This window comes from Artibeus jamaicensis, unplaced genomic scaffold, assembly GCF_021234435.1.
Source record: "Artibeus jamaicensis isolate MK-2021 breed Jamaican fruit bat unplaced genomic scaffold, CSHL_Jam_final scaffold_584, whole genome shotgun sequence".
Lineage (NCBI taxonomy): Eukaryota > Metazoa > Chordata > Mammalia > Chiroptera > Phyllostomidae > Artibeus > Artibeus jamaicensis.
Genome location: NW_026522048.1, coordinates 3,130,968 through 3,145,129, shown reverse-complemented (window position 1 = coordinate 3,145,129; position 14,162 = coordinate 3,130,968). Strand labels below are relative to the sequence as shown.

The 14,162-nt window shown below is 35.4% G+C and overlaps 1 protein-coding gene across 2 annotated transcripts in view; it reads left to right on the top strand.

The window, feature by feature from the left end:
- Positions 1–14,162, top strand: part of TMTC3 (transmembrane O-mannosyltransferase targeting cadherins 3) — a 70,930-nt gene that overhangs the window by 39,789 nt on the left and 16,979 nt on the right. For both annotated transcript variants that reach the window (XM_053658793.1, XM_053658794.1), the window contains exons 8-10: positions 4,105–4,253; positions 6,099–6,219; positions 8,367–8,478. In XM_053658793.1, the coding sequence (XP_053514768.1) occupies positions 4,105–4,253; positions 6,099–6,219; positions 8,367–8,478 (382 nt within the window). The remainder of the gene's footprint in view (positions 1–4,104; positions 4,254–6,098; positions 6,220–8,366; positions 8,479–14,162) is intronic.

Genomic DNA, 14,162 nt, shown 5'->3' with positions numbered 1-14,162 from the left:
TATGCAACTAGAAATATATAGCTCTTTCATTCTCATTAGCAAGATTTCCATTACTCCCTAAGATACTCCTCACTTTGTTCAAAGAACTCTGGAAGTCAAGTTGTTGTTTTTCCGAAGTCTCTTTTAAATTATTGAAGGCAACAACAATCTTTAACATTTTCTTGATCAATTACTCTATGCTAGAAAGTATTTTTAATAATTTCCAAATATATTTTTCCATTGTTTGCCAGTAGTTTATTAAATAACTTTTTTATTGCAACCTATTACCAGTCAGCGTTTAGGCACTAAGTATATGGTAATAAAAAGAAATAAAGGGTTCTCATTTCCAGGGAAATGTAATTCTAGAGAAATTTGAGATAAAGAGAAGACTGAAAGAATATAGGGTTTAGGGGAAATATTAAATTTACTGTTAATCTTTGGACCTAAGGAATTTACATGTCTTTGTAATTTAACTAGTGTAGTGAAGATTTTGAATATCCCTTTGTCCCTGGAGTTCAGGGAAGCCCAAGCTACAGATAAAAATTTGATTGGTTGGCGTAGAGATAGTAATTGAAACCAAAATGTGGATAAGAAGGCCTGTGCAGACGCGACAGAGCAGGCTTTCTCACTGGGTTTTTGTCAAGTTTCTCAAAGGTGAAAACTAGCTAGTACAAGTCTGGATGCATAAAGTTCATTCATACATGTAATGAATGCCTTAGACTATTTGATCTTTTGTCTCTCAGAAAAATAGTTGAAGGGTCTGCATAGAGTGAAAGAGAAGAAGCCTACAACTAGATTTTGAAAAACTCCCATTCTTTAGATATGTAGAGGAGAATGAACCTAAATAGGAGTTAGAACAAATGGACAGAAGAATAGGAAAGTGTTCAAAAGACAGAATGGTTAACACTAACTAACAGGTGCTGTTAAGTAGAAAAATTGGATTTGACCTCATTTAGGTATAATAGTTACGTTAGTGAATTTATTTCTGTCAAGTGATTTGATCAGGAGATGAGGGAGTGAAGATAGCAAGTGTCAATAACCTACTGGGTTAACTTTGAGTATTTCAGAGGATAAGACAAGCTTGAAATTATTACCTGACTTAGTAAGAAAAGACTGCTGGTCAGGCAGTGACTGCCAGCATAGCAAACTGCTGATCTTATGTAGGTAGGGCTTGGGAGAACAGAGACCTAGAATTGGTGGACCTTCAGAGGTGGGAGTGGGTTGATATTGGAGGTAGGCAGTTGATTGGCACTTAGAATCAGCTTCATTGGAAGACTCATTTGGCTGACTTGTAGAAGCAAGACAATGAAGGGTTGGCTTACAAAAATATGTTCATTGAGTTGAAATGTTGATTAAGTATAGTTAAAATCAGCTAGTGGCTGCAAAAGTCTTTTCCTGACTGTGGAAACTTGTTTTTCACCCAGAAACTCTAATGAGTGGTTAAAGTGGCTTAAAGATACATTGTTAAAAGAGAATATTTTAAGGTTGGAGAGGCAAGAGCATGTTTATAGGTTGCAGTTGATTAGAAAGTCACTGAGTAAATGAAAGAAGCGATGATTATAGTGAGATTTGTGAAGAGCAGGAGGATATAGACCTCAGGTTTGGCCTGAGATAGATTAATGGAGACACCTTTTGTTACAGGAAGGATGGAAATGAGCATAAATGTTGATGTTGGTATGTTTAGTAATGGGGAATTCAAGGAATTTTTTATGGCTTTAGTTTTTTCTAAGTTTGGAAGTGACATGAGTCAAAAGTTTAAATAAAGTAGTCAAAATTCAAGATAGTCCAGGAAAGTTGGAGTGAACCTACCAAAGAAACCTAGGAATCCTGAGCAGTCTTAAGGATCAATTTGAAGTCATTTGATCATGAATTTGTGATATTACCCTATTCTCTTGGGAACTGCCTCCAGTAGTGCTTGTTGCTCAGATAAATGCAAACAAAGTAGATGTTTGGTAGATACTATCTACAGCTGAGGTTTGTCTAAAAAGAAAGATAAAAAAGGGATAAATGAATTTAAAACTTCTACAAATAAAAGAATAATGTATAATGTAAGCTGAATAGAAAATAGAGGGTGTGCCCTGACTGGTGTGGCTCAGTGGGTTGGGTATTGTCCTATGGACCAAAAGGTTGCTGTTTCAGTTCCTGGTCACAGCACATGCCTGGGTTGCAGGCCAAGTCCTGGAGGCAACCAATCGATGTTTCTCTTCCTCTCCTGCTCCCTCCCTTCCCCTGTCTCTAAAAGGAAATAAATAAAATCTTAAAAAAAAAAAACAAAAAAAACAGAGGATCAGAGGATAGTGTCAACGAAATAAATGTGCATTTAGATAAGTTTTATTTTATGTGTAAGAAAGAGGAACAGTTGGGACCTTAGGTAAACTGGTTTGAATAAAGTCTTTAACATGTTATATTTTATGGTGATATTTTCTGAAGATCTCTAGAAGGGATAAGTATATCAAAGTAGTACCTACCAAATACCAGATATCAAGTTAAGCATTTATTAAATAAAACGACACAGTATCTCAACAATATTATGTAAGTAGTTAACTTTATTTATAAAAAGTCACAAATGGGATTGATTAGTTTACCTTATGTTACATAGGTTGTAAGAAGTGAAACAAGTTCATCTCCAAACTTTGTTCATTCCACTATCATGCTTCCTTTCAAAGAGAGTTTGCATCACTGGTGGAGGAAGGAAATTACGTTAGGTGGAGTGAACTAGATCGGCATACATTAATAGAGAGCATACTATACCTTCTGAGTTAATAAGTACAGCCATTCCTTATCTAAGAACCAATAGATTTGGGAGAAGATTACTTTTCTTTTTTTGTGTAGCTAATGTATCAGTCCATGATGCATCTTTGGATCAATTTAATACTTACAGTTCTTTCAAATGAAATTGCTTTAGGGCAGCCATGAATTAATAGGTAATTTTTTTAATGGCTGTATATTTAGGAACATCTCTGTCCCACAGCTAGGTGATTATTTTTTTCAAGCACTTCTGGGAAATACAAAGTGAATTATGCACTTTTAATGTTTTACCTTTTTGATTAAAAAGAAAACTAAGCTTTTAGATACATAAATGGGTATGATGCTGAACAGTATAATAGTAGTGCTTTTCTTCAGACTCAGTATTACCTCATTAGAGATCACTAATTTGTGATTCATGGAGAAACTGTTCTTTTTAATATATATAGATGTCTTCATTTACATTTTAGTAATAAAGAACAGACATTCTTGACTCTCAGACTTATGAAGCTGAAAGAATAACTTACTCTGTTTGGTACTATAAAATCAAAGTAACAAAGTATGGAAGCACATGTCTATAGAAACAGATGTTCTAATGACAACTTACTTATTTTCTTCCTCAAGTTATTTGTGTGCCAGTCATTTGTGTCATGCTTTTTGTAATGGCTTTATAACCTGGAAACTATATACCACCCCATTTTCAAAATGAAGAAAAAACACTGTGCATTTTTGAGATGTTTTATTTCAGTTAGAATTTTAGAAATTCTTGTTAGAATTTCTTAGAAGTCCTAGAGTAATAGGCTAAAAGATTATTGATATAAACAGAAGCAATTTTATTCTTAAACATATACTAAACCTCTGTTAAATGTATATGACTCATCAGAATATTATGCAAAGTAACACTAAGGTACAGAAGTAGCAATCTATTGTCCTGTCTGAAACACACCTTACCAATTTCCAATATAATATGGTTATTTAAAATAGTAACAAAAACTGGCACATTTAGCTATTTTATCAACCTTTGCGGTTTTGTTTTGTTAAAACCTATTAACATCTTTCTCTGTCAGTTTATCACATGAACATTAGTTACATGTATAAAAATTATCAGTGTCTTATTTTAGATATATTTTCAAAAAAGACTTTTGTTTAATTGGATGAACCTTAATTATAAATTCTAACATTCAAGAAGACTTCATCTCTCACATTGTTGACATGCATTTTTGTTATTATCCCTAAGTTACCTTCATGTTTAAATAATATTATTTATAATATTAAGTTATAATGTTAACATTTCCAAATTATATGACAAAATATTTGGATTTGACTCTTGAGTGTTCTTATATTTTTTAATTTAATGAAATATTCTTTTTTTCTTTATAGGCACTTTGTTTAATGGCATTACCATTTATTCCTGCATCGAACCTTTTTTTTCCAGTTGGATTTGTTGTTGCGGAGCGAGTATTATATGTTCCTAGCATGGGGTTCTGTATTTTGGTAGCCCATGGATGGTGCAAAATATCAACAAAAAGGTGAATTTAAATATAAATTTATATAATGCTTACTAACTATAAAATTAAATGTGATACATTTAAGTATTTAAGTGGTTATTTAATTTCGGTTTTATAAGTCATACTTGTATACCTCTCTGTTTTTCACTTTATAGTCTCATTTTTCTGTAATTCAGGTTAGGAAAGCTCCATTGCATTTCCTGCATCTTAAGTTCTTCATACTTGTATAATTTTATTTTATAGCCTGAGACATAAACTTTGAGTAAGATCCAAGTGAAAACAAGGATATTATTGAGACTAAAGTTAAAAATGGCCATTGTCCCTCATACACAATGAACTAAGATATAGTCTTCTTACTTAAGTGAGTTATAATGAGTTCACAATATATATATATGTAAAATATAGAGGGTGGAGCAAAAGTAGATTTGCAGTTGTTTGTATGGAAAATAATACAAGGATAAACTTTTCCACATACTCACAACTGTGAGTACTATTGGTTCTTGCTGTCATTGTTATCTTCATCACAACCACCATGTCCTCATTGCCTTGAACTAACAGTTAAGGAAGAGAAGAGTCAAACTGAGTATATTCAAGAAATGGTCACTGTCTCTCCTTTCTTTCTCACTTCCAGTCACCCTTCAACACATAGAATTCTGACTTTTCTCTATATCACCTACTAACGTAGATAACAAATTGCCTCCTGGTAGCTAAATTTAGTCAAGGCTTTCATTTAAAATTTATTTCTCAGGCACATATAAAAGTTCTCTCTCGTTCTCTTTCACATCTGTTTATTTCTGCTCTCTCTTGTCTGATTTCTTCTTGCTGTGCCTGCTCTTTAAATATTTATTATTTCTCAGAGTTTTACTCATAGCCATTTTCATCACACTATATATTTTCCCTGGATGATTTCATCTATGTCTACAGTTTTCACCACTATCTGCCAGACCTTTCCCTTTAGCATTGACCCATATATCCTAATATAATCAGTACCAACTTTTTAGTGCCTGCTCTGTGCCTGATGCCCTGAGAGACCATTTAGATTTGTTTTCTCATTTGATCTTGACATTCCTTAACTCTGTTTTCGTACATGTTAAAATAGAAGATTACACAGGGTTACCTAAAATGTAATGCAAGATCACATAGCTAGTAAATAGCCATCTTGGTTCAAATGTACCATGTGTTTTCTGATCCATGTACTCTTATTCTGGTTAATTGTGTCTATCAAAATGAAAGAAATTGAACTGTATTACCAGGGCAACAATACAGATTTAGAGAACATTAGTACCAATGAGATCATAGGGATTATTGAAGGAATTGAGTCTCAAATAATTAGCTTGAAATTTATGATTTACATTTATTTAATAAAGAGCGATGTTTACTCTGACTTTTAATAAATAATTCTAGCTTTGTTTAAAATTTAAAATTATTCCAAGAATGTCATGATAATCTGTGGTATGTAATTGTAAGCAGAAATGTTTTTAAATGTAGCCAGTGATAAGAGTCACCCTTTTTAAACACAGGTAAGAATATTCAGGTTGTAGGTAGTGGTACAAAGGACTCTAAATATAAAAAGTCATAATTAAATCTGGTTTTTATCAATTTTTGTTTTTAAATCTAAGCAAAATTTTTGAAGTAGAGTTAAACATCGGAATATTTAATATGACTTGAAGTGGAAGGTAGTCTTCAGATATTTAAGTTTTTGATGTTCTTCCTGAAGTTGGATAATTATTAGAATGATCTCTACTTTTTAGAATAAGTTCAGAAAGAACAGTGGGGTTTTTTTAAACATATTTCTTCTGTTCTAAAAGATAAAATGCTTTTGGTGATATAGACAATGTTTTTGCTTTATTTTTTCCTCTTAAACAGTGTATTTAAAAAGTTATCCTGGGTTTGTCTGTCTTTGGTGATATTCACTCATGCCTTAAAAACACTCCACAGAAATTGGGATTGGGAGTCTGAGTATACGTTGTTTATGTCAGCCTTGAAGGTAAAGTATTATCCAGAATGACAGGAAAGTATGTCATCAATTACTCTTTATAGCCATGTCTAAGATGCTTTAACTTTTTAATTTTTAATTAGACATTTGACTATCAGTATTAAGTACTTCACCAAACAATTAATAAAAAATAATTTGTTCTTTATATAATATATATCTTAACTAGTGCTTTGAACTTACTTGTATTTCCACAACACATATTATAATTTCCTAAATGCTATACAGTTGTTAGAAATGTAAATGATAAAACGTTTAAATAGGAATACTGTATTTCATTGGTTCTTAACGTGCAAATTTTTTAGCCTTTCAGCATATCTGAAGTTATAATAAATCTTACAGTGAAAGGCATCTTACAATTAGTGACCTTTTTTCTTAATAGTACATAAAATAATGGTGAGTCTTAATAATTGCTGTCATGTTAGAGCCAGTGAAGTAAAATAATGGCCAAAAATGGCAACCTACTATGAAAGATAACCAACCAGTGGTTACAATACTATAGGAAAATAGGAACTGGTAGAATGGATTGATATAGCACTTCTGTGAAATGGACAATATAAATAGAATAAGGTCTTTTTAAAAATCATAATATTTGTTTTCTGTAAATAAAAGTTACAGGCAGATTTTTTGTTCGGATGCTCCCTTACCAACACCTCTTTTAAAATCTCTAAATTCTTACCTTCCTTTTGGCTATTTCAGTATTGTCCATTGTCTAGCTTTATTGGATCACTGCCTGTTCCAGTAGTCTATGTGACTTCTTGATTTGACATCTATTTAAGATTACATGGCTTTCCTCTTGTATCACTCAGTAAGTCCACTGTTTCCCGTAGTTCAGAAGTCTGCAAATCAGTAAGACTTAATTACCATTATTATTAATTCATCCTTCTGGATTACCAGGGGCGCCCCCTAATTTTCAAGAATTTTGCTTGTCCTTGCTTTCAGGACAATGCTCAAAACCACAGCCCCAATCACTGTAGCTAGCTCCATGGCAAGGTGCCGTCATCTGCCTGCAGAAGCACCCTATCCATGCCCGTGTGTGAACTCTGAAAGCACAGACCAACTTAGAGCTTTATTCTCAGGGTTCTTGTAACCATGATAAGACTACATAAGCAGCTTTATGCGGAACCTCAAAATATGTCATTAGTGCAATCTTAAACATATTCTCATGTTCAAATACCATTCCTCCCAAAAGAATACAAGTAGTAGAAAAGTTTTCAAATATCACTATGCTTTAATCAAATAAAATTTTCAGTAGAAGTCTAGTATATAAAATTGATTAAATTAAACTGCTGTGGTATTAGTATGTTGATGTTGAAAGGAGGGAGAAGGTAAATTAGGTGAAGGTGTTTTCATTTGGCTTATTCCTCAACTCTGGGAACATCTTAGTGGAACACTCTATTCCAATAGTGTACCAAACAAATTCTTATCTCTGCTAATTGGAGTCCTTTTTTTCTGGGAGAAAATCCTAATGATGTCTTTTTCTGTTTCATTGAGGTATAATTGACATGAATTTTTATTAGTTTAACGTATATAACATAATGATTTGACATATATATATTCTCCACAATAAGTTTATCTGACATCTGTCACCTTACATACTACAAGTTTTTTCCTTGTGATGAGAACCTTTAAGATCTACACTCCTACCAGCTTTCAAATACACAGTACCTACCGTATTGTAAACTGAAGTCACCATGCTGCACATTGCATCCCCAGAACTTACCGGCTTTGTAACTGGAAGTATGTACCTTTTGACCACCTTCACCCATTTATGGGCATCTCCATGGAACACTGAGTTCCTGATACTGTATCAGACAAATATCTGTGTTAATTGGAGTCATATTTTTTAACTTGGCCTATCCTGACACTTTAAAATTTTTTATTATTTTTTCCCATTACCATTTATCCCCCTAATATCCTCTAACACCCTCCTAATATCACCACACTGTTGTCCATGTCATGAGTCCTTTTCCCTTTTTGCTGCATCCCTCCACCCCCAGCCCAACCCCCGCAGCTGTCATCCTGTTCTCGGTGAGATTGTTTCTGTTTTGCTCGTTCAGTTTTTTAATTAGATTCCACACGAGTGGTAGAATGGTATTTTTTAATCGTAACTAATTTCTATCTGTATTTGTATATTTAAGGTAAATAAAAACAATGCCAAATTATGGAATAATGTGGGTCATGCTCTGGAAAATGAAAAGAACTTTGAGAGAGCTTTGAAATACTTCCTACAGGCTACCCATGTTCAGCCAGGTAAGCATTATCAGTTAATAAAACTATTTTAATAATTTATTTTCTTTTCAAAATCTTGATTATATTTTAAGAAAATAAGGTAGACTTTTTTTCAAGCTTCATTTCAGTGATTTGAATACTACCAGTGTTCCACGCTGGCTTATTTTGAATTAATTATGTCAGAAATACTTATATATGATATTTAAGGCCTAAAAACTCCACCAAAAAAAAACTACCAGATCTAATATATGAACTCAGCAAAGTAGCAGAATACAAAATTAATATTCAGACATTGATGGCATTTTTATACACCACTAATGAACTATCAGAGAAATTAGAAAAACAGTCTCATTCACTATTGCAACAACAAAAAATAAGGTACCTAGGAATAAATTTAACTAAGGAGGTAAAAGACCAATACTCAGAAAATTATAGGACTTTGAAGAAAGAAATTGAGGAATATATGAACGAATGAGTGGAAACATATACCGTGTTTAAGGATGGAAAGAATTAACATCATTAAAATGTCCATACTGCCCAAAGCAATTTATAGATTCAGCATAATCCCTATTAAAATACCAATGACATATTTCACAGATCTAGAACAAATATTTCATAAATTTATATAGAGCCCGCAAAGACCCCAAATAGCCTCAGCTTGAGAAAGAACCCCAACAACAAAAAGATATTTAAGGAATTGTTTTTTATTGTTTATTGGGGTGGCATTGGTTAATAGGCTTCAAGTGTGCATTTCTTTAACACTTCATCTATATGTTGCGTTGTGTGTTTACCACCCAAATTCAGATCTCCTCTGTCACCACATATTTAACACCTTTTATCCTTTACTATCTTCCCCTTTCCCTCTGGCAGCCACTATATTGTTCTGTGTAAGTGAGTGTTTGTTTGTTTGTCTTGTTTGTTCATTTGTTGCTTTCATATTTTTACATGCTTATTGGACAGTAATGCAACCCCAAGAAAAGGATGGTTTGTTGCTTTCAGTTTTATATACCACATATGCATGAAATCGTATTGTTCTTGGCTTTTTCCATCTGAGTTATTTTGCTTAGCATGCTATTCTCAAGATCCCTTTTTGTTGTTGGAGTTGGCAGTATTTCATCTTACAGTGGAGTAGTATTCCATTGTATACATGTACCACATCTTTATCAAATCATCTACTGAAGGATGTTTTGGTTATTTCCATGTTTTGTCCACCATGGATAATGCTGCAGTGCACATAGGGGTACATATATCTTTACAAATACATGTTTTCAAATTTTTCAGGAGGATCCCCAGAAGAGGAGCTTTGTCATATGGTTATTCTAGCCTTAATTTTTTGAGCACCCTCCATACTGTTTTCCATAGTGGCTTTACTAGTTTACATCCCCACCAGCAGTAAATGAGGGTTCCTTTTTCTCCTCAAACTCTCAGCATGGGTGTAGAATAAAAAGTTCCTGAATGTAAAAGAGGCCATATATGACAAATCCTCAGCTAATATACTCAGTGGTGAGAAACAAGAGTTTTTCCTGTGAGGTCAGGAACAAGACAAGGAAATTCATACTTACCACTGTCATTCAATGTGGTACTGGAAGTCCAGGTAGAGCATCAGGCAAGAGCAAGAAAAGGCATCCAAATCAGGAATGATGAGATGAAATTGTCACTTTCTGCAGATTACATGATTCTTTATATAGCAAACCTTAAGGACTCCACTAAAAAACTATTAGAAACAAAAACAAATACAATAAAGTGGCAGGATAGAAAGCCAATGTCCAAAATTCATTGCTATCCTTTTTTACTACCTATGAAATTTCAGAAAAAGAAATGAAAAAAAAATCTTTCACAATTACAACAAAAGAGAAAATACCTCAGAACAGACCAGCAAAAGAATCTGAAAGAGCTATACAATGAAAAATGTGAGACACTGTTCAAAAAACTGAAGAAGACACAAAGAAATGGAATTTTTTTTAACAGAGTGGAGTTGTTGGTTAGCACCAATGAGCAATTTCATTGGAGTGATAGCAGAGGAGGAATAATTGCAAACAGTTGGTGATGAAAAGTTTTTGAAAGGGTATTGATAAGAACTGGTGGTGCTCAGTGTGGGGGTCCAAGGAGGGTAGTAGGACGATAGGGGGTTTTTTCCATTTTTTAAAATTATGTGTTTTTAATTATGGTATTACAGTTGTCCAAACTTATCTTCCTTTGCCCCCTTCTCCAACTAGCACTCCCAAATTCCTCAAGCAATCCCCACACCATGGTTCATGTCTGTGGGTTATGCATATAAATTCTTTCGCCACTCCATTTTCTGTACTGTACTTTACAGCACCGCAGCTATTATGTAACTACCTTAATCCTCTCACCTCTTCACCCATTTCTCCACATCCACCTGCTATCTGGCAACTATTGAAATGCTCTCCATATCCGTGATTCTATCTCTGTTCTTCTTGTTTGCTGAGTTCATTTTTTTAGATCAATTGTTGATAAGTATTTTTTGCCATTTTTTGTTCATAGCTTTGATCTCATTTTCTTAAATAAGTCCCTGTAATATTTCATATAATAATGTTTTGGTGAGGATGAACTCCTTTAGTTTTTTCTTCTCTGGAAAGCTCTTTATCTGCCCATCCATTCTAAATGATAGATTTGCTGGGTAGAGCAATCTTGGCTGTAGGTCCCTGCTACTCATGACTGAATATTTCTTGCCCAACTCCATCTATCCTGCAAAGTTTCTTTTGAGAAATCAGCTGACAATGTTATGGAAACTCCCACATAGGTACTTAACTGCTTTTCTTTTATTGCTATTAAGATTTTATCTTTATCTTTAACCTTTGGTATTTTAATTATGATGTGTCTTGGAGCGGGCCTCTTTGCATCCATCTTGTGTGGGACTCTGTGTGTTTTCTGGACTTGCATGTCTATATCATTCACCAAATTAGGGAATTTTTCTTGGATTACTTTTTCAAATAGATTTTCATCTTCTTGCTGTTTCTCTCTTCTTTCTAGTACCCCTAATATGCAAATGTTGCAATGCTTGCAATTGTCCCAGAGGCTGCTTACAATGTCCCCTTTTTTATGGATTCTTTTTTCCTCTTGTTGTTCTGATTGGTTGTTTTTTGCTTCCTAATGTTCCAAGTCATTAATTTGATTCTTGGCTTCATCCACTCTACTATTGTTTCCCTATAAATTGTTCTTTATTTTAATTAGTGTATCCTTCGTTTCTGACTGGATCTTTTTTATGCTGCTGAGGTCCTCACTAAATTCCTTGAACATCCTTATAACCAGTCTTTTGAACTCTGCATCTGGTAGATTGCTCATCTCCATTTTGTTTATTTATTTTTCTTGTTTTGATATGTTCTTTCATTTGGGCCCTGTTTCTTTGTCTCCACTTTGGCAGCCTCTCTGTGTTTGTTTCTATGTACGAAGTAGAGCTGCTATGACTCTGTGTCTTGGTTGTGTGGTCTCATGAAATAGGTGTCCTGTAGGGTCCAGTGGCACAACTTCCCTTATCACCCAAGTTGGGTATTTGAGGTGAGCCCTTCATGTGGGCTGAGTACACCCTCCTCTTGTTTTGAGCCTCGGTTGCTGTTGGTAGGTCAATGGGAGAGATTTAACCAGGTCAGTCAGCTGCAAAGACTGGCCGTGACCATTGACCACTAACCTCCGCCCTCTGAGGAGGATCAGCTGTGCAGGGGTAAGAAGGTGGTGTTCTGACATGGTCTGTAGTTGTCCCCTGGGTGTGCAGACTCTGAGGTTTCCTAGGTCATCTCGGCCAAGGTCAGCTCCCACCTGTGTTCTCCCTAGGGCTTCCTTGACTGAGACATAAAGCAGCTTGAGATGGCTGTTACTTGTGCTGGGCTTAGAGATTCCTAGGTGAAGCCCAGCTTTGAATGTAGGCTGGCTGCTGTTATCACCTGTCCTGGGGCCCCTTCACTGTTACTTGAGAGAATTTAGGAAGTTGTGAAGCATGAGTTTTGACCAGCCATTCATATGGAAAAGTCATGGTTGTCAGATTGGATGGACTGTAATTTGGGTGGGACGGAGTCTCAGGATCTCCACGGTAGAGTAAACAGGTTAGCCAGGTTGATGGAGTCTCATGTATAGTACCTGCCTGCTGGCTCTGTGGTTCCATGTGGGAAGGGCTCAGGAAAGAGACAGTGGCTTCTGCTCGAATTTCTGTCCAGGAGAAAGTTATCCCCCAGCTCCCTGCTTAATCCCAGACACTTCAGTTCCGCCCTGTGTGCCACTTGTGAAGCCAGAAATTATAGGGACTTATTTTTCTGTCACTGGAACCCTGGGCTGGGAGGCCTGGTGTGGGGCTGGAACTCCTCATTCCTAAAGTTTTATCCACCACACATGAGTGTGGGACCAGCCTGTTCCACATCTCCTCTCGTTTATCACTTTGGATGGATGTGATTTCTTTAATTTCATAGTTGTCAGATTTCTATTCAACTCAATTTCTGATAGTTCTAAGTGATGGTTGTTCTGTATTGTAGTTGTAATTTTGATGTGGTTGTGTGAGGAGGCAAGCTGTGTTTACCTATGCTACGATTTTGACCAATAGTTGTCCTTCAGTGTGTGTTTTTTTTTTTATTTTAAAGTGGGAGAAACAAGCATATGTGCAACTGACTCATTAAATCTAGGAGAAATTATAATTCAAGGTGAGGGCACGAATTACTGGGTCAGTGTCCTCAAATGAATGAGAAGAGATAAATGGGATCTGGTGCACAGGTTGAGGACTTCAGTCAGTCGTAGAACCAATAGTTAACCTGTGCTAACAGCGAAGACAGGGTGTGTGGTTGTGGATATGGGTAGGTGAATAGATGACATGCAGAAAGTTTCTGGAAGTTTCCCTTCATTTGCTTCTTTTTTTCTCAGTAAAATAGGAAACAAAATCATCAAGAGAGTGAGGGAAGAGTGGGAAGTGTTGGAGACCTAAGAATAGGAGAAGGTATAGCAGGGGTGTCCAACCTTTTGGCATCTCTGGGCCAGACAGGAAGAAGAAGAGTTGTTTTGTGCCACAAATTAAATATACAAATACTAATGAAAACCAGTGAACAAAAAAAAAGGTTTTATGTAAATTTACAGTTTTGTGTTGGGCCACATGCAGCCCTTGGGCCACCATACCCCTGGAAGCAGTTTTCTGGGTTAGTACTTCACAAACTAATGTGCCTAACAGTCACTCGGAGATCTTGCTATGTATGGTACTTGTTCTGATAAATACAGTTTCTACATCTCTGATCATTTTGCAGGGGATGCGCAGCCCATACATCACACTTTAAGAAACAAAGATCTAGGAACTGTGGTATGACAGTCAAGCAGCTCTAACAGCCTTTAGGTTAGGAACACTTAAAATTAAACCAGTTGATGTGGTTATGTGTTTGTCTCCTACTACTTTATAGCTGCAGTGGTATAGGCATGGAGAATTTAACAGGATTAGGGTTTTGTCATGTGTTGTTGAACCAGAAAGGGATAAGGGGATGATTGTATTAATGGGCCACAGAATCTAAGATGGCTAAGAAGGAATGTGAGGGAGAGTGGGGTGATGGAGGAAAGAAGGATGATAGGATCAGTGATTTATAGACCTAAAAAATTGTTGGTGTCCGAATAGAGTCTACCTAGAATATAAATACTTTTCAATAGGAATGCTGTTCAAGTGTGCAGAACTGTATTTCAGGATATGTACCAAACGTGACCCCCAACTGTGTCTCCCCTAA